Source organism: Gordionus sp. m RMFG-2023, chromosome 3 (assembly GCF_954871325.1).
Source record: "Gordionus sp. m RMFG-2023 chromosome 3, tfGorSpeb1-WG-v2, whole genome shotgun sequence".
NCBI classification, from domain to species: domain Eukaryota; kingdom Metazoa; phylum Nematomorpha; class Gordioida; order Chordodea; family Parachordodidae; genus Gordionus; species Gordionus sp. m RMFG-2023.
In genome coordinates this window covers 29221064-29243181 of record NC_088777.1, presented here as the reverse complement: position 1 = coordinate 29243181, position 22118 = coordinate 29221064, and the positions used below count along the sequence as shown (strand labels likewise).

Below are 22118 nucleotides of genomic sequence, written 5' to 3'. Positions count from 1 at the left end.
ATAATGACAATAATTCTCCCTTCCCAATTGTAGTTCCTACTATCCCCATATATATATTATTTTTTATATAATTCCTTGTTAATCTTAATGTAAGTATTGGGTATTATTTTAATAATGAAACCATTATTGTAACATTAAATATTAACCCTATTACTCATTTAACATTATAAGAGTTACCTCCCGCATGCCAAACGTTCCTTCCCCATTTTTTGTACCATGTTGTGTTTTCAAGACTTTAATTTTATATATATATATTTTTTTTTGGAAGTGGTGCATGTTACATGTTCGCTTAATTTGTTGTAATTCATTGTATATTTAAATACTTCTTAAATATTTCGCTTATTCAATTTGTTGTAATTGTATATTTAAATATGTTCATATTACCTTTTTATTCAATGAAATTAACATGTATATAAATACATCTCAAGGGGATTAAATATATATATATATTGATATATATTTTCATTTTCGAACACCACTTGCTCTTTTTTGTATAACCATATTATAAAATAAAAAGATATTACATCAACGTCAATATTCTAATAATATAATCAATAAAGACTATCGAATTTAATAAAGTGTCTTTTTTCTGTCTAATTTTTATCCTGTGCGACCATCCTAATAACCGTTCTAGATTAAATCCTCAAGCCAACTATTTCTCTTTCATTACTTTATATCTCTTATCTTATCTTATCTAGCACGTTGGTCATGGACCTGCCCAAAATGAGCGAACGTGAATTACTATAGAGGCCCTATCCTCCATAATAATTATGCCGATTTTTTCCTCAAGGATACCAACAAACCTTGTAACCCAGATATAATTATTAAGAGTGGAACTCACCCAATCCAATAATAATAATAGCGTAGGGAATAAGATTATGAGCATATTTTAAAAGAAAAAAAAATAGTAGTACTGTATCATCCAATACAAATTATTATATATTAGTTATTTTTCTAAAAAATTATTTTTTTATTGTTAGTCTTGAATTATTATTATTATTATGATTATTAAATTTCATTTAGTTTATTTACGATTTGTTCCCAATTATTTAGTTAGAAGATATAATTATATTAAATTTTTATAATTATTTAGTTAAAATATCTATCTATTTAATCTATTAGACCTTAAATCTCATAATGTATTGTAATCTATTTAGAAATTTTCTTACAATGTGCACTAATTTAATCTGCCTTCATTTACTTAGCCCTATTCAAATAACTTCAACTCTTAGATATATATCAAAGCAATATATGAAATTGTATTTCTAAATAATAAAATAAAATAACTTTACTTACTCATCTTTACTTGTTATATATCAAAGTAATATATGAAATTGTATTTTTAAATAATATACTAAAATAAATTTAATTTACTCTTCTTTACTTGTTACGTTCTCAGCAATTATTCGTCAAATGTTCGTATATAAGTCTTAATGCGATTTTGTAAGTTTTTCTATCCAACGAAGCACGTTTTATGAATTCCCAAGATAGATCTATGTCCGATAATGATCGATTTATTCTACCAAACCAACTATTTTTGTAGGATAGGAAAGGTTTGAGAGATGATTCTTCCAAAGGGGTAATAAAAAGGGCTTGATATACTAGGTTGTTTGGGGCTTGTCTGAGAATGTGCCCTAATATTTCGATTTTCCTATATTCACATAGTCTATATATAGGGAGGATGTCACATCTGGACCAAAGATTATGATTCGAAGTATTATACGGGTGGAAAGTTTTGGTAATATATCTAAGACATTTGTTAATGAAAGTTTGCATCTTTTTACTTTCTTGTTTGGTATCTTTCCAAGTTTCTATACCATAGATTAAGGAGGGGAATATTAAAGTTTTAAATAATCGAATCTTTAAAGGAATTGATATTTGATTCGAACTCCATATTTTCATAAAAGATCTATATTTCAGTCTGCCTTTATTTAATTTAGCTATTAGGTCTAGTTTAGTATTTCCTTTTCTATCCAGTATCACTCCTAGATATTTTAATTGTTGAACTTCTTCTATTTTTCTCCCTTGTATCGTTAGATTCATGTTTGGAGGGGAGAATATTGATGTCATCAACTTTGTTTTATCAATATTTATTTTTAAACCAAAAAAATCAGCAACTTGGGTCATCATGTCCACTAGCAATTGGAGGTGTGATATAGAATCTCCTATAATGCAAATATCATCGGCAAAAGCAAGAATATTAAATTTCACGATGAGAATCTGAGCCAAATATTGTTTAGTCACTCTTTTTATGATATAGTTTGTAATAAAATTAAAAAGAAGAGGAGAAAGGACACATCCCTGTTTCAAACCTATCTTAACTGGTATTTTTGTTGATTTATGACCCGCATGGATAATTTGTATCGAGTAATCATTATAGATATTTTTTAATATTTTTACCAAAGAAGTTGGAGTATTAACTTCTTCTAATGCTTTCCATAAACTATCATGAATAATCGTATCAAAAGCTTTCCTAAAATCAAGAGCTATAATTATTAATTGCCTTTTCCGTATTATAGATTTTTCTATTTGAATCTTTAAGTTGAGAATAGCTTCAAGAGCATTATGTCCCTTTCTAAATGAAACTATTGAATCCACATAATCTCGTTCTATAAAAGGTTTGAGTCGATTTAGGATAATGTTAGTGAAAATCTTATATATTATAGAATTTAGTGAAATTCCTCTCCAATCCTCTAGAGTTTTAGGGTACTTAGTTTTTGGGAAAATTAATTAGGGTAGCAAATCCCTTCCTTCTATACTCTCGATATGATAGGGAATAGTATTTCGGCGGATAATATAGGGTCCGTTTTTAAATATTCACTACGAATATTATCTTGACCACACGCCTTGTGATTTTTTAGTTTCTTTATTATATTTATTATTTCACTCCAGAGTTGTACATTTGCTCAAAATAAAAAGATCTTCAAAGATCTAGATCTTTGAAGATCGTATAATTTAAAGTATTTTATTTTTTAAAAATTTTGTGTAAAGATCTTCAAAGATCTTCATGATATTTATTTTTTTACCTCTTTATTAAAAGCCCAGATGTTTTTCAATTTTATTAATATAATATTTCTTTTATGTTTTATACCTCTCCTCCTGCCTTGATGAAAATTGAAAAACATCTGGGCTTTTAATAAAGGGGTAAAAAAATAAATATCATGAAGATTTTTGAAGATCGTTACACAAAATTTTTAAAAAATAAAAGATCTTCAAATTTTACGATCTTCAAAGATCTTGCTCAAATTTTTGAGCTAGATCTCGCTCAAAAATCTTCAAAGAAGATCTTTTGTACAACTCTGTTTCACTCTTGATAGGATCTATGATTCTATTTGTATTTTGGAATAAGGTAGAGAGGGAAGAATGTGTAGATAAAGATGTAGTATTATGAGTAATATTATCTTGTGGGAGAAATAATTGTGGGGGCCAGAGGTACGAAGTGGATGGACCATGATGAATGAAAGACTCACTTTGGTTTGGTAAATGTAATAATTTTGATGGCAAGAGATTAAAGGAAGAAGAGTTTTGAGGGCATAGATCAGAAGGCCATTTAGGAGGGTTCTGGTGTAATTGCACCTGAGGAGGCCAGGAGTTTGAGGTAGATGAATTTTGGTCAATGGGAGATTTTAAATTTAAGTTGTTCGTAGAGTTAGATAAAAGATTTGAGATATAAGAATTTTGAGCGAGACATAGATCAGAAGGCCATTTAGGAGGGTTCTGGTGTAATTGCACCTGAGGAGGCCAGGAGTTTGAGGTAGATGAATTTTGGTCAATGGGAGATTCTAAATTTAAGTTGTTCGTAGAGTTAGATAAAAGATTTGAGATATAAGAATTTTGAGCGGGAAGGTATTGAGGAAGTCCAAGGTTTAACAACAGATTTGGAGGCCAGAAACTTGAGGTAGATGGATTTTGAACAATGGGAGTTATTACTATTTGGTTATTTGATGTAGAGGAGGGTTCATTACTATTAAATATTTTAGAGTAATGTGAAACCCATATTTTCATTTGTATCTCTGGATCTGTAATTTCTTTTGAGTTGTGACTAAGTTTAAAAAATTGCTCTCTTTTGAAAGAAGTGAAGGATTTCAATAATTTAAAAGCTTTATATGAATCATTTGCACTGAACGAATTACTTATCTCAGTGGCACGATCCTCAAGGAATTTCCTCTTATCTTTTCTGAGTTTATGACTTATATCGTTTAGGATATACATAGCTCTGTTTCTCCTATAATGACCACTCCCCACTAGATTTGAAATAAGATTTTTTGATTCTATTGAGATTCAGTCCGAATAATTCATCTTGGCTGGTAAGGAATTTGATGCCGCTTTGTTGAAAATGTCACGGGTATTTTCCCATAGTGTGTCCGAGGATAAGTTGTTAGTTAGATCGATAAATTTATGAGAATTATTTCTGATTAGTTTTATATATTCTGTTTTGATATTGTGATCATTTAATGCTTCGATATCTAATTTGGGACGTTTCATAAGTGACTTTCCATTTCTTTTCTTCCTCATATGCCATATCTTCGGGTCTATTACCATAGAGCAATCTATAATTTTATGGTCAGAGTTAAATAAAACCTGATGAAGAACTTTAATATTTTTTATCCAACTCATAGTCGACCTATTACAAATAAAATAGTCGATTTGAGACCAAGTATTGTAAGTTGGGCTAAAATATGTGTATATCTCTCTTTTATCAGAAGTTCGAAGAAAGTATTAGCTATTAGAAAATCTAACTTATGACAGAGTTTTAATAGTAGTTTTCCTCCAATATCGGATTTAATATTTAGTGTTCCTGAACCAAGGGAAATATGATTCTTTATATCGATTCTTCCTACTTTCGCATTAAAATCACCAGCAATTAGTAAGTTTTCGCGTTTCGGAAATTTATTTAGATATTCGTCAAGAAAAATGAAGAATGGTTGTTTTTTAGTTTAGTTCACTGGTATATAAATATTTACAATATTTAGGGTTTTACATCTCGTATTTATTTTTATGCTACATACCCTACTATTTACGCCATCGAATTTTGAAATGTAGCCCGATAGATTCTTTTTGATCAATATACAAACTCCACACCAGTTTTTTTCAGTTTCGCCCGAGTTAAAGAGGAGGTAACCTTTGCAATTTAGTTTAGTATCTATCCAATGTGTTTCTTGTATACAAGTAATATCAACCGCTAGGGTGTCTAATATTATTCTTAGTTGAGCAAATTTATTATTATTTAGGGATCTAGCATTTAGCGATATAATTCTTAGAGAACCAGAAAAATCGTTCATTGTAATGTTAGTAAATTTATTTAGTAATTAAAAAATTAGAGAAACAATTTATATTACTAGATTAAAACAACTTATACAATAAAATAAATTTACTTAACGAATTATAAAACAAGATTTCGACAATATATATTATCAAGATTTCACTATATAAAATAAAGTTTTTCAGACAATTTATTTAACGATTTATAAAACAAGATTTCGACAATATATATTATCAAGATTTCACTATATAAAATAAAGTTTTTCAGACAACTTATATCATTATTTATCATAGCAATTTTTTTGACAGCTTTATTACAACAATATAATAGATTTTTTATCAAGATTTCACTATAAAAAATGGAATTTGATTTATCATAACAATTTTCGACAGCTACAACAATATAATATTTTTAAGATTTTTACCCTATTTCGTCTATTAATATCAGTTTTAGATATTAATATTACAACGATATAATATCAAATTTGAGACAGTTTTCAACAGCACTTGTGAGTAATAATAGAATTAAATCATAAATCATACGAGAGAAAAAATTTGTTATTTCTTTCCTCTTTTTTCAAAGATGAAAATGAATCGGTTCCACCTCTAAATAGCAAGAATCAAAATAGCAAGGAATTAAATGAATGAAAATCTTAAGAAGCCTAATAATATATAAATTATTTTATAAATTATTAAAATGTAAATCATTTTATTATATTATTTTAATTATATAATTATATTATTACATATATAAGTTTTATATATTAATAGTGTTGTATAATATAATATATTAGGGGTAATTTTTATCTAATAATATTTTATAAATTGTTTTAAATTATAAATAAACACATATATCTTTTATAAATTTTAACTATAATTTATCCATATTAATATTATGTTTATTATATGATATTATAAACATGTATATTGCAATTGTATTTAAATAATTTCTATATTATATGAGGGGGGGGGGGGGGGGTATTATAATATAATTACAAATTTAATAAAGAAGAATACTAATAAGAAGCAATAGCGACATGCAGGGGAGAAGGTACATGCCATCATATCGCCTTTAAGAATAGTGAATAAAAAATCATTTAGGGGTAGGAGGTAAGAGTTATTTTTCTCTATGTAGACGTTGATAAGGAGCAAATCATAAATTATTAGAAAAATGAAAACTAATTTTACTACACTATAAAAAATTATAATTAAATATTAAAATAAACCTAATAAGTTACGTATTAAATATTTTCAGAGATTTTTCTACAATCTCCTCTCAAGCTTCCCCTCTTTTTTAGTTATGGCTACTCTAAATAAATGGCAGCGCTATTAATTAGCTACTATTTTTCAAAATAGTATAGTAACTAACTATCGCTATTTAAATAATGTAGCGCGCTACTTTTAACATAGCTTATGGTGAATAGCTATAACAGTGACGAAACTAGGGAAACAATGAAAAACATTTATCTCTCATTTGATTTATTAAAACGGTAAAGCAGAATAATGATATTCGGCAGACAGAGCATGGCATGATGATTGTACTTCAGGAACATGTTCTTCCTTGCAAAATGGCAAAATTATGCAAATATAAGCTAACTAAACCCAATAGCGATTATCAAAATAGCGAGATATTAAATGATGAAAATGTAAAGAAGTCTAAATTATTAATATATAAATAATTTTATAAATTATAATATGTAATTATAAATTATTAATATAAAAATCATTATAATATTATGAGACTATTGTTATATAATTATAAATATATTCCCATATAATTTTTATACAATTTTTAAACGATTAATTATATAAAAAGTTGTAGTAAATATTATAAAACTTTAATTATATAATCTAAAATAAATATTACAATTTTGTAAATTATGGCTATACTATTTAACTATTATTATATATAAATATTTTAATTCTTTATTAAGTAATTTAGTGTTGTTAAAAGCCCGCTTTCGATTTTTTAAAATGGCCCGATAATATTTTATTCAAAATAATTTTAGGTAACCTAACAAATCTTCTTACGCAAAATCTTCAGACAGTGACGAAGCATCAAATACTACCAGGGAAGCAATAGAAAATCATTTTTTCTTTTTATAAGTCTAACCATACAAAAAATTAAAATTTATAAATAAGCAGAATTCGTCCTTGTTTTTGAGTAAAATTTCGTTTCATATTTTGCGTCTGGAATCTATCATATTTTTAATTCAATTTTTGGCAAATGATTTTAATAGAATTATCGACTTCAAATAAGCGGTTGATTCTTCATGCTGTAAAACTGCCTTTAAAAAATTATTCATATCCAAACATATTTTTCCTTCAAGAATAATAGGCGACCAACAATATAGGGATATAGAAAATCCACATCCAGTGAGCCATTCATATTTTTCATATTAATCCTTTTGGTTTTTATCTTCCTATTAATAATCCATTGCTTCACATCAAAAATTTTTAAATTAAATCATTTTTAATAAATTTTCAATAATACAATTTGCAATTATTAGACACAGATAAAAATATAATATAAAAATATTCTCAACCTCTTTTATTTATTTAAAAAATAGGCATTTTTTTATTTACTTCCCCAACACATATTATTTATTTTCTCCTTATTTATTTTAAAAAATAGATAATATTAAATTTGCTTCACTCATGTAATTTTTTAAGGTAGTAAAAATAATAGTAATTTTTTAAAAATAGTATACATATATATTATTTTTATTTCAGAATTAGAGTGTATGCTTCTTGGGGATAGGCAGTAAAAAATCTTTTTTGGGTGGAGTTAGGGTTTTTTCTATCATGTCGAGGTAGACGCTGATATAATTTATTAGAAAAATGAAGACTAAATAAACACTCACAAAAAAATAATTTTTTAAATCAACCCAAATCGGAAAAGAATCATAAGACACCACTTGAACATGTGTGTTAAACAATCCTGTGAGTCACTAGAATTTTATAAAGATTCTATAATTTTTACAATATTTTGGCAGAATAAAAAACTCTTTTAAATGCTTTGGTCTTTCTTTTTATAAAAAATTATTTTCACCCAAAGGATTCGTATTTTATCAAAATTTTGACAAGCAGTTAAAAATATATTTACATAATGTTACGACTATACATTTTAAAGTAAGGTTTAATGAATGAATCATCAGTTTATGTATTATTATATGTCATTGCCATCTATAAGCAACAATTTTAGGTCAAAGCATCTACTAAATAAGTATTTTTATTACTGAAAGATGTATACAATATGCGCGAAAAAAAAATATTTATAAATTTTTATATTAAAGTTACATTATTATACAAAATAATTATAAAAATGTAAATAAAGTATACCATATATAGCAAGGTAAATATATAAAAGAAATATAAATAAATACGGGTTATGATTGTTGTTTTATAAAATATGAAACATTATCTAAAAAAGGATATATTTCATTTGTACGCTCGTATATACGAGTTAGATTATCAATGTTAATATTTAATTGATCATATTTTTTATTTTTTCTTCTCACGTTCAACCCACTATTAATTTGTAAGATCTTAAGCTCACTCGAATGTTGATGTCTTTTTAAAATATTTATCAGACAATAAATATTCGGGTGAGCCACGTTTGTTTTTCTCTTGAGGGCATGATGATACCCCTCCAGGTGGTTGTTTGTTCTAGGGCCGTCAACTTGATACCTAAATTGATTATAAGTAAAGTTAATATTTAAATGTTTTAATTACCTGGTCCATATATTTCGGGGGAATATGGCATTAACTCCGAGCCATGTAAAATCCATATACTCCATAAAATTTTTGAGCAAAGGATATTCAGCAGACAGAGCATGGCATGATGCCCGTACCTCGGAAATATGTTCTTCTTTGCAAAATGGCAAAGTGGTCATTCGTCTAACAACTTGATGAATGGTAGTATTGTGCAAATAACCGCTAACTAAACCCAGCGCCTGACATTTACGCCAAAGAGCCTGGGAATAGTGAAAAAAACAGCCTAAATTTTTTTAATTATAATATACAATGTTATAAATAAACCTTTTATGGACATATTGGGAAAAACAAACCTAAGCGCCGATATAGCTGCGGCCTCGTAATCAGTTTGTCCAAATCGAGGATTGAATCGGATATTTTTCATCGAGCAAAATTGTAAGATAATTTGAAATAATTCAATATATGTCCCTCTATTTTTATCGGGGAGGAGGGCATATATAATCGGTATCATAACTTCTTGATACATTATATGGATACTATACAATTGACAGTACAGTCGAGGAACGACATAAAAGGTGCCGTCCATGTAAATGCTATCACCATCACATATTTCTACAAGTTTTAGCATTTCACATGTACCAAACACCAGCATATTATTATTATTATCATTATTAATTAAAAAAATCTCCCCCTTATTTGTGGTGATGTATTCTGGTAATAATACTAGTTCATCCACAGACTGAGGCAAAGTGGGCCGATTTTTTTGTAACAATCTGTCAATTGTACTCTTAATTGAAACAAATGAGGGCATTGCCTCTGGATACATTTCGATGGAGGGCGTTTCTAGGCATCTTTTATTCAAGGCCTTTTCATAAATATTGTGCCTTGTCTCTAGAGGATTTTCGGCAACAATATCCTCTAGAACCTTGTGAGTTCTCAGTTTTTCAAACTGACCGATTTCATTTTGGTGTTCATGCAAACCAGAGGTTGTGTAAATTCCATCAAATTTACATGAAGCCTTGCAGCCAACCTTTCTGCAACGATAGTGTATTCTATCATCTTTTTGATAAGCATATCGATATAAATAATTTTGGAAAAAGAGAAGCAGTTTTCCTTTTTGAGATTTTATAAATTGAGGATCTTAATAAATATAAAAATCATATATTAATATGATTAATATGGAGCTCTAATATTTAATCAGACAGAACCAGATACTTAAAAAAATAAATAAAGCAAATAAATAATTATTGATTTATTATTTATCTTTAAAAAAGATGTAATATTTTTTTAATTATTCCAAGGTCATGCCTAAATATAATTAAAAAATAGCCTAGCTATATTATACATCAGGGGTTACTTAATATGTCACATTCTGTATTTAATTTTTTTTTAAAATAAATTTAAAAAAATAGCCTTATAAACATATTTTTACCACTAATATTTTGATGTAAATCTATTAACACATTGGCTACTTCTAAAGGGAGATCACCATTACCTATAAATATAATTTAGTAATTGTCAATTTGTGTATTGAATACTTTCAATTCCAACATCTGAATTAATAACATGATAAGCACCTGAATTATTTTGATTTGAGATAAAAGTTTGAAAGGCTATGGCAAAACCAGAAGTTTGAGGGGCTAATGTAAAATTTATAATTTGTGGAGCTAATTATTATAAGTTAATGTTATAAATAATAACATCATAAATACCTTGACTTGAATTAATATTTTGATGGGCTATGGCATCAGAAGTGGAAGTTAGAGGGGAAGTAAAATTTATAATTTGTGGAGCTAATTATTATAAGTTAATGTTATAAATAATAACATCATAAATACCTTGACTTGAATTAATATTTTGATGGGCTATGGCATCAGAAGTGGAAGTTAGAGGGGAAGTAAAATTTATAATTTGTGGAGCTAATTATTATAAGTTAATGTTATAAATAATAACATCATAAATACCTTGACTTGAATTAATATTTTGATGGGCTATGGCATCAGAAGTGGAAGTTAGAGGGGAAGTAAAATTTATAATTTGTGGAGCTAATTATTATAAGTTAATGTTATAAATAACATCATAAATACCTTGACTTGAATTAATTTTTGATGGGCTATGGCATCAGAAGTGGAAGTTAGAGGGGAAGTAAAATTTATAATTTGTGGAGCTAATTATTATAAGTTAATGTTATAAATAATAACATCATAAATACCTTGACTTGAATTAATATTTTGATGGGCTATGGCATCAGAAGTGGAAGTTAGAGGGGAAGTAAAATTTATAATTTGTGGAGCTAATTATTATAAGTTAATGTTATAAATAATAACATCATAAATACCTTGACTTGAATTAATATTTTGATGGGCTATGGCATCAGAAGTGGAAGTTAGAGGGGAAGTAAAATTTATAATTTGTGGAGCTAATTATTAGAAGTTAATGTTATAAATAATAACATCATAAATACCTTGACTTGAATTAATATTTTGATGGGCTATGGCATCAGAAGTGGAAGTTAGAGGGGAAGTAAAATTTATAATTTGTGGAGCTAATTATTAAAAGTTAATGTTATAAGTAATAACATCATAAATACTTTGACTTGAATTAATATTTTGATGGGCTATGACATCAGAAGTGGAAGTTAGAGGGGCTAATGTTAAAACATCGATTCAATGATAAAATATTTATATAAAAATAATTACCATTAGAAGTTTGTGCAGCTACTAAGTTTTGACAGTCTAAGGAATGTTGAATGGTGATAATTAAATCGAGGCCAATCATTAATTTGGCCCTACCACCACATCTTTTGCGACATGTAAGGTAAACGGCCTTTTTCCCACTTGTATGGGTCAAATATTCATGCCCTTGGTAGCATATATAATCCTTCTTCTTCTGTGTTTGCTGAAAACATAAATAATAAACATATAAAATGGTTCATTACTTTTATTTCAAGTTGTATATATTTAAGATAATTTTTAAGGTTATCTGCTACAGTTGGAATCATATCAAAATATGGCGGCCATTTTTGTGAATATTTGTGTGAGTATTAGTGTAAATATTCTCATTTTTGGCTATTATGATACTTGCTATTTAGGTCTCTTACCAATGAATCGATGGGTTCGGTTCATCCGGTGGTAAATATTATTTTATTTTAATCATATTTATTTACAGATATAACTTACATTAAAGAAATTAAGCTTAAAATCAGCCATCACCCACCTTTAAAGTAATTAAATTATACTGTAGTTCTCGGGTATAGGCTTTTTCTTTGTCCCACTCCTTCTAAATTAAAGCCTATAGAGGTTTAAGCAACATTTTTCGAAATGTTGTGCCTACAAGTACGTGCGGCTTGCCCACAAACGTGTGGAGGGCTCCTCATATTTTTATTTTTATACCCAAATTAAATTGTTCCAATTAGATGGAAATGAGGAAAACCTAGCGTAGCTCTGTTGAATCTTCAACGTTAGAGGGCAAAAGCGCTATATATCACGTATCACGTATTGTATATATAAGAATTGATAAAAGTAATTAATCTTTTGAGAAAAGTTACGAGAATTTTAACGATAGACTAGGAATAATTGTAATTTATATCTGTATAAATTAAAACATAATTTTATAAATATATATTTTTTATAGGATATAGGGATATTAGAATGGAAATATTAATAATTATAAGGAAATATCAATAGTTAAATTATAGAAATAGATATAGTGGAAAATGGGAGGAGATTAAACTATGGAAAAAAGAGAAGTTAAATAATTAATTTGAAACTACATGAAAGATGAATTAATATTTAGAGTCCAGTGATATAAATTTGATAATATAAATTAGACAAGTAAGGAATTTTTTGAATAAGATTATAATAAAGTTTTTAAGATAATAAAGAAGTTAATAACTAAAAATATAAGGAGTTAATAAAGGGTAGTTTATCGATTTTACATCTGAGCCAGAATTTATTTCTTAGGCATACGTCATAGTACATGCACACCTACATTGGAATTAAGGTAGAAAAAGGAAGATTATTTATTTGATTCAGGTTGAATAATTTCACAGGCATACGTCATAGTACACACAAATATACATTAGAATTAAGATAAAGGAAGGATGATTATTTTATCTCATTCAGGTTGAATAATTTTTATAGGTGCATCAGAGCACAGATAAGCCTACATTACTATAATAGTTCTGGTAAGACAATGTAATAAGTGTACATCTAAGTACTGAAATTAAATGGAGATAAAAATAGAAGAACATCAAATTTCCAATATAAGGGAAATAATAAGATTTATAAATTATTTTTAAAAAGACAAAAATGAAATATCAAAAATGAGAAGAAAAATATTTTCTTTTTTGAATGGGAATTTTCCATTTTTGATTGGACCTTTCCCTTGTTTGACACTTTTCTTTTTTTAATTGAAATTTTTCCTTTTTTGATCGGACTTTATCCTAAGCCTTTAGAACTATTCTTTTTTTGATTGACACTCCTTTTTTGATTATAAGGATTGACACTTTTTTTTTGATTGGGCTTTTTCTTTTTTGAATGAAATACTCTGTAAATATATTATTTGTTCTGTTTTGTTAATGTTTCATCAAGATATTATGGTAAAAATGCAAAATACCAATCGTTTTACCCCTGTCTCCCTTACTTATATCAAAGACTATATCAAATTAAAAAAGGAAAAGAAAATATGGGAATTACCAAGAACATGTTAAATTTAAAGTTTAATGATTCAAACACACTTTTTTTTTTACTACAAATGGGGAGATAAGATTTGAAAAGTTATCATATATGAATTTCGTATTCGCTGAAAAACGATTCATAAAATGCCGAATAGTTATATTTAAAAAATTTTTAAAACCCAGGCCATAAAAAATTTACACCCCTGACCGAATAATCTTTTAAAAGAATTCGGGTCGGGCCTGAAAGTATACAACCAGGACCGGGTCCTGCCAAAAATATTTTTGAATAGGGGCCAGGTTGGGCCGTGCATATGGTATCTCTGCACGTCTCCGATTATTCTTCTCCTCTGATTAATCTTTTATTTTTATCTTTTAAAAAGTAATTTCTTTTCATGTTTTCTTCAATTCCCCATTTTTTCCCCCATTTTTAACCATTCTTTTCCCTTTTTTATAATAAAAATTTCTTGTCCCTTTATCATTTTTAATTTTTTCTTCTCCTCCTATTTTTATTTTTTTAAATTCACCCAATTTCTTTATTTCTTTTTAGCAATAAAATCCTTTTTTAAAATTTTTGTATATCTAATTATTTCATTATTATGATATATTGTAAGAAACAAAATATTATACCTCATTAATAATTTTCCGTCTTCTATAACATTCTTTTCGGTTATTTCTTTCTCTCAATGCTCTATAAACATTCCTCTTCATTATTAGGATCCTGAATTCTGGAAAAATCTTATAATTTAAAAAACACATTTTCTTTTAGATTCAGATTTGGGATAATATATATAAAATAAATAAAGGGAATTAATTAACAATAAAAAAAATTATAATTTTTTTAAAAATATACAAATAAATTCACGATTTTCCCATTTTTGATCGGGTTTTTTCCTTTTCCAGTGCAACTTTTCCTTTTTTGATTGACACCTTTTTTTGATAGGACTTTGTCTTTTTTGATTGTAACTATTCTCGTTTGGAATGAGAAACCAAAAAAGCGCTTTAATTGATATGTGTACAAAAAATTTATCAGGCCAGGGCGGCTTTTGGTAAAATTTTAACTTGCCAGGCAAATTATTTAAAAAATTATAACTGGACGGGTCGGGCAACTTGTACAAAAATTTTCAACTTCAGGGCTTTGGTCTCAATCAAGATTATAGAAAATATTTCATTAAAAAAATTTGTGATATCCATAAAAGGAGCGTTCTTTAAAAAAATTTTTGTTACATATTTTTTGAAAAGATTCCGATCTTAATTCAATTCTTTAAATAGGATCGAATAACTATCCTGTAACCCTTCTGTAAGTTTAATTAATATCACTACAGGATATCCGCAACTTCTTAGTGGGGTGGGCAAATTTTTATTTGGGGTGGTAATAGTTTTTTTTTATAATGAGACAAAAGAAAGTTTTTTTATTGAAAATTTGCAAATGAAAACAATTATAAACATTCAAATCTAACACCACGATTTTTATTTTTAAATTTTAACTCAAGTTTTGGGTGTATTTTTCATAAGCTATAGAACTAAATTTGGGTTTATTTATTTTTCATATTCTCTTATGCTCGGTAAAAAGTGTAGATAATGAGACATCACAAGAAACTGTTGATACACAATGATAAACGCTGCTGAATAACATTTATCTAATTTTTAAAAATAATGTGATACTTTTTTCATACATAATATTTATAATATTTTTAAAATCTATATAGAGGTATGCGCGGGCCTAATTTTTTATTCATGGCCCGCTCGCTCACGGTGGAAATACAAAATTTACCCCCTTTCACTATTACTACTAAAAAAGATTTGACCCGACCCGCCATATTTTGATCACGCCCGAAAATTCACAGAGTTTTAAAATTTTGTAAAACTTTATTGCTATACTCTCATTGGCGTACGCAGCGGGGGAGGGGGCAGGGGGACAAATCCCCCCCCCCCCAAAGCCAAAAAATGCAGATGCCGGATTATATTTTTCAAAAATATTATTGTTAATATTAATTTATATTTGTTAATATTTATTACTATCTCATATATATATTTAATTACATTTATTTATCACATTCATCTACTAAGTTATTTTATCAATTAATTTTGATTTCAAGTTTTCCTTGGCGTAATTTACCTGTTATTTAAAAATTTTAGTGGCGTAATATTTATCTAAATTTCTAGTTAAATAATAATTATCTCTGAAACTCCTTGTCTAACAGGGAGAAAGAAATCGCAAGCTTATCCAGATCGAGTCTCCGCCATCAAGCAGTAACAGCTTTTATGGAGTTAGAAGAGCCTATTATTAATGCTATTACTGAAATATCACAATGGCTTGAAAGAAATATTTCCTCAGAAGCAAAATTATTGGATTCAATACTTATTCCAAATTTTTTTTCTCATTAGAATGTATTATTTAATTATACAACTTTATGTAATACTTTTCAAAAACATAACATTGACTTGTTTAAGAAGATGAGAATAGCGGAGAGCATTTTATTAGAACTCAAGGAAATTTGATGAAGAATTTCATATTTTATATGTTATTGTTGAGTCAAAAGCAGAGGTATACGAGTTTAATATTTGTTCCCTCGACTTGCAGCAAGCAAGCTCATCGTCAAAACATTAATATAGGATCAGTAAAAGAGTATTATAAAACAAATGTCCCCTCTCCCAACCTTTTTCATATGGTGATAGAAAAAAAATATAAATATTTGTTAGATTTTTATCATGAAGATGTTAAAATATCTTATGATGCCTTATTAGCTGAATAACTATGATTTAAAGATTAACTATGGTTGATACAGTCCCAAAAAATGCTATGGATGCTTTGCATTATTTCAAACACATTTTAGATTATACTCCCAATGTATTAAAATGGTTATATATATTAGCAGCTCTTTAGTAAACTAATGAGAGAACATTCTCTTTTTTAAGAAGAATAACAGAGCTTTGCAGAGGTACTATTTGCAGGACATTGCCCAGATTTTTTTTTTAAATTTTTTCCGGCCCGGATTTTTTGAAAATAAAATTTCCAGGCCCGGACCGAATTTTTAAAAAAAAAATTATATTTATTTTTGATTCTTATAGCTAACAATGGCGATTTCAAATATTTGGTTTTAAAATATACAGCTCGGCCCGGATATTTTTTCTAAAAAAATTTTCAGGCCCGGCCCGGGTGTTTTTTTATAAAAAAATTACGGGCCCCGCCCGTGTATATTTAAAAAAATTAAAATACGGTCCGGCTCGGGGGCTGGGCCTGCAAGTCTGTGAAAAACATACCTATGAAATACAAAATCTGAAAGTAGATTGAATGATTTGAATCTTTTGAATATTCATAGGCATTTAACGCCAAGGAAGGATAGATAATTGAAAAATTAGCTCAAAACATACAAGATACAATTATTCCTAAGAAACTTTTTGTGTATTAATTTATATTTCCAACATTTAAATTTTTTATACTTTATATATTTTAAAAGCTCAAAAAATTCAAATTTCAATTTTAGGTCATTTAAGTGATTCATATCATGGGTTATATTCACTTTATATTTTATAATTCACATTTATTTTATAGTTTTTCAATGCCGGTTTTATATAATTTTTTTAATTCACATTAGTTTAAAATTGTGTATTAGAAAAGTTATTAGTCCTAATAAATTTATGCTTAGTATTTTTAATTAACAATTATATTTCTTAAAAAATTTTATTACCCCCCCCCCCCCCTTTAGACCAAATTCCTGCGTACGAGCCTGTATACTCTTACGCTTTTTTGAATTTATTTTATCAATAGTTTTTATTTCTCTAATTCCATATTAATAACACAAAATAATTACAATTTAAATCAAAATTTTTATTTGGAAAAAGAAGAATGTCCATGTTTTTTTATTTCAATTGTGTTCGCCTTTCTAATAAGCGATTGGCTATGGAAAATAACCTTTCACTAGAAACCGAATTTGCCGGGGCTGACAAAATTTTATTAGATAATTTTCTCAAAAAAAAAGGAAATAAATTACCCTGCTCCCAAAGCTTCAAAATATTGTAATTGTTATTTCTTTTATGAGCTATGAATCTTTAAAATAATCTTCACAACTTTCATCGGTTGATGTTGATGCTTTCAGAATGAATTAGAAAGGTTTTAAATGATAGTTGGCATTGACTTAAGCATATCATCTAATTTTATATCATTTCGCATTTTTAAGGTTGTTTTATATATATATCTTCCTTTTCCTCGGCTATTAAAATTTTAAGACTTTTGAAATTAGATCTAGAAAGTGGCTACGTAATAAATCTTTCCTTTAAAATAAATGTTGTCCTGTTTTTTATGGTTTTGGTTATTATTGTTTCACCTTCAGAAGGTATATAAAATTTTACTAATTATTATTTCCATTAGGTTGTTAAACGGCTCGATTTGAGCCAATTTTTAAAACGGCAAACTCAATATTTTATCAAGAAAGATGTTACGCAGGCCTAAAATTTTGCTCATTGATGGCACAAAGATTTGCACATCTATTAGTAGAATCTCGAGGCTTAGGCAATATTTTTCTGGCTAAAATATTGAGTTAGCCGTTTATAAAAATCGGCTTAAATCGAGCAGTTTAATAACACTAGTTTCCATAAATAAACTTCATTTACTGTGGGACGAGATTCTGGGCTCAGATTATTGGAGCATTTCTTCAATATTGATAAAAAAATTTAGTAAAGGTAATTGAAAATAAAACATATATAAATTAAATTTATTATAACCAAATTTCTATTGCTGAACGAGAGTTGAGAGATTTATTATTTTTCATTCAATTGAAATTTTATAAGACGGAAAAAAATGTTGTTTATAAAATGCGGAAGTTTTTTTTTGATTTCACTAATTATTCTTTTTTAAAGAACTAAATTAAATAAATTATATATTATAATTATAAAATTGCAAATTTATATTCATAAAAAAACAATTAAAAAAATTAAAATTTCCGTGATTCACGGGAAATTTATGTTCACACCCAATCACGGTAGGCAAAAATTTTGGGAAAACCCGTCACACTCAGTAATGCCCAATAATTTAAAATTTATTCACTTTCACTACGTGACCCATCGTGTCACGCTTAATTTTACGGCCGAGACCCACCTCTAATCCTGTATATTTCTTTCCGTTCAACTGCTAATAGTCTTTTTCCAATTTTCCTTTTATGATGCAAATTTCAATATTAGGTTTAATAAGGAAGATATTGGAGCCATTTTTTTTCCTCTTTAGCTTTCACCTTATCTGGTGATAAGCTCCTTCAACATCTCTCTCCACTTTATGTTATTCATACAATCTCTTATTTAATTTATACTTCTTTATATTGGCTCTAACTTTATGGCCCCATTGAAGTTTTGACCTTCCTCTTTTACGTTTGCCCATCACTTTCAAACTCTCAACCTTATTTCCTATGTAGTTCATAGGCCTTCTCATTGTTTGCCCATTATCCTTTTTGTTACCCCAGCAATCATCCTCAGCATTCTCATCTCCATAGTTTGTAGACTTCTCTCGTCTGATTTCTTGGTGGTCATGTTTCCGAACTATATAGAATAGTTGGTTGTACTATGGAACTGTAAATTTTTCCCTTTAATTTGTGTGGGATACTTTTGTCAAATAGCACTCCATTTAAAGATCTCCACTTTAACCACCCTTGATTAATACTCTTTATCTCTTTTTCTATTGTGCCGTTTGTTTGTATAGTGGAGCCCAAATATTTGCAGCTTTCAATTGCCGATATCTGCCATTCATTTATATCAATATTCTGTTTCATCTGCTCCTATCACCATATACTCCGTCTTTTCTCTATTTACTTTTAGTCCGTGCTTTTCTAGGATATTTGTCCAATTCACCAATCTTTCTTTCATTTCATCCTTGGATTAGGCAAGTATCACAATACCATCTGCAAATATCATCCACGGGACTGTTTGAGGTATAGACTGTGCTAATACATCTATTACTGTAATGAAGAGAAGTGGGCTGAGAGCCGACCCTTGATGAACTCCTTCGGCTATTGTGAAGCCTGCTGAAGTACCTGTTGTGCTACGGACCATTGTTGTATGGCCCATATACATATCCTGTATTATTCTTATATACGGGATCTTTTTGTGTAGCGCCCACCAGATAAATTTGAATGCCTTTTCTAGATTGAGAAACATGTGTAGCTTTTTGTTCTTTTCCCTGTATTTTTCACTCATTTGCCTAATTGCGTGGATAGCATCGGTTGTTGATCTTCCAGGCATAAAGCAAACTGAGTCTCTCCTATTTCGATTATGTCTCTTAATCTTTTTTCTATTATTTTTTCGTATAGTTTTAGACAGTGTGACATTAGTTTTATGCCCCTGTAATTTTGACAATTGTGTGGATCCTCATTATTTTTGAAGATAGGAACTAGATAGCTTTGCCTGAGGGATCTCTTTGTTTCCCAGTATTTTATTATACAGATTTGTGAGGAGATGTATTCCATCATCTCCTAGTGCTTTAAGGCTTTCTATTGGAATATCATCTGGACCCCTAGCTTTGTTGTTTTTCATATGCCTCAGGCATGTGATTATTTCTTGTTCTGTTATAGGTTGTACAAGGTTTTGACATGGGGAGTCTTCATCTAGATGTAGTATGTGGGGATTAAAGCTCCTGAAAATATTCTTTCCATCTATTCATTATTTCTTTTTCCTTAATTATCAATTTCCCATCTTTATTTTTGATTACTTTTGGAGCTCCGTTTATATCCCTAGAATTCTTTTCTCGCTGTTTGGATAATCTGTATATTTTGTTTTGTCCTTCTTTGGTATGTAGTTCTTCATACATGTCATTGTATGCCATAGATTTGGTCCTAGCCACCGCCTTTGTAGCTAATCTCTTGAGTTTTTTGTATCTTGTTTTGTCATCTGGGTTTTTGGATTTGTACCATATTTTATAAAGGGCTTTTTTCTCCTGTATAGTGGTTTGTACCTCTTCATTCAACCACTATAGTTTTTTGTATGATTTGTTACCTCCCCTTGTCAAGCCTAGTGTCGATTTGACAGTGTCTATTAATCTGGATGAAAGGTCTGTCCACATTTTTTCATTGACTTGTGAGGAATTTATTGTTTCAATGTTTGCATTGATTGCAAAGGCATCTATCATTGTTTTTAATTTGCCCCATTTGATGCATGGTTCCTGTTTTATCTTATTTTGAGTGGATTTATTTGAGATGTGTAAATCCATGACTAGTAGCTTGTGTTGAGCGGCGATATCTTCTCCTGGGATGACTATGACTGTTTTTTTTCCTATAGTAGGTGTTTATTAAGGCAAGGTCGAAGGCTTGCGCAAATTTCAGTACATGCTCTCCTTCATCATTTCTTTCTACTTATCCAAAACCACCAGATACCTTTTGTAGCTATCTCTTGCTTTTCCCACATGCGCATTTAAGTCACCACCTATTATGACAAGGTCATCCTTAGAGATTTCCATTAGAGCTTCATCGAGGATAGCTCTAAAGTCATCTTTCTCTTCTTCCTTGCAACCCGTTTGAGGAGCATATACTGAAAGGATGTATAGTATTGATTGACCAATGCAGAGTTTTATCTTCATTAGTCTATCAGAGATCCTGTTGACTTCTACTACTGAGGAGGTTAGATCTTGACTGAGAATGATGCCGACACCGTTCCTATTGCTAACAATTCCATTATAGTACAATTTATACCCATCTCCAATCATCAAAGTCTTCTGTCCTTTCCATTTCTTCTCTTGTATGCACGGCTATATCAACATTTCTCTTGTTCAACATTGATGCCAATTCTCTCGTCTTACCTTTATGTGTACCAATATTCAAACTTGCTAATCTTGTTTCTTTTCTTTGACCTTTATTTTACTTTTCACAGGATGGAGGTCTACACCCTGCGCGTCGCTTGGAGGGAACGCCTTAGCTTTCATATTCATATTCATATTTTCATTTGTTTCCTTCATTTGGTTTATTGGACAAGTATCCTTAGCACCCGGCTGTCCAGGCCTGTCGGTGACCGGGGTGTCATCTTTAAGCTCCGAAATTCATCTTACCATATGTCTTTACACATCAGTCATCGAAGAAAAACCTAAAAGTTTTTTTTTATGCTCCTTACCAGGATTGAACCTGCGTATAATGCGTCCTTCTGTTTCTAATCATACATCTAACCAATTAGGCCACCCCGGCGATATATAATGGAGCCATTTTATCTACAATAAATCTTAATTATGCCTAAATTCTTTTAAATTTTACACAATAAATTATCGAATAATTAATTTTAAATTCCTGATGACGAGTTTCATAATTTTTAGACTAAAAAATAGCAACTCGTTTTGTTGTAATTTATTGAAATGGAGTCTAATACCATTTCGGCCAAAATAAATATGACTACTTTTCGTTTAGGTGAAGTGTATTGGTCATTTATTGTTATTGATAATTATATATTTTTTTTAAGCTTTTTAGCAGGTATATGGAAACATTGCGATAAAAAA

The 22118-nt window shown here is 28.8% G+C and overlaps 1 protein-coding gene and 1 long non-coding RNA gene across 2 annotated transcripts; both read right to left on the bottom strand.

Annotated features, from left to right (window-relative positions):
• Nucleotides 1–8651: 8651 nt before the first annotated feature.
• On the bottom strand, nt 8652–10917 carry LOC135926865 (uncharacterized). Its single transcript, XM_065462798.1, has 7 exons — nt 10818–10917; nt 10692–10772; nt 10518–10646; nt 10412–10474; nt 9304–10119; nt 8998–9262; nt 8652–8952 (listed from the first exon to the last, which is right to left on the bottom strand). The coding sequence occupies exons 5-7, from the start codon at nt 9803–9805 to the stop codon at nt 8652–8654; spliced, it is 1068 nt and encodes a 355-aa protein (XP_065318870.1). The 5' UTR covers nt 9806–10119; nt 10412–10474; nt 10518–10646; nt 10692–10772; nt 10818–10917.
• A 398-nt stretch (nt 10918–11315) lies between these two features.
• Nucleotides 11316–11627, bottom strand: LOC135926253 (uncharacterized). Its single transcript, XR_010571811.1, has 3 exons — nt 11570–11627; nt 11444–11524; nt 11316–11398 (listed from the first exon to the last, which is right to left on the bottom strand). It is a non-coding gene; the product is annotated as an uncharacterized LOC135926253 (long non-coding RNA).
• Between the last annotated feature and the right edge of the window lie 10491 nt (nt 11628–22118).

Coding starts and splice junctions, on each gene's coding strand:
- LOC135926865 (XM_065462798.1), bottom strand. CDS start 9,805: ATGTATCCAGAGGCAATGCCCTCATTTGTTTCAATTAAGAGTACAATT. Junction 9,263..9,303: donor TCCCAATATGTCCATAAAAG/GTTTATTTATAA, acceptor AAAAAAATTTAG/GCTGTTTTTTTCACTATTCC. Junction 8,953..8,997: donor CCCCGAAATATATGGACCAG/GTAATTAAAACA, acceptor TAATCAATTTAG/GTATCAAGTTGACGGCCCTA.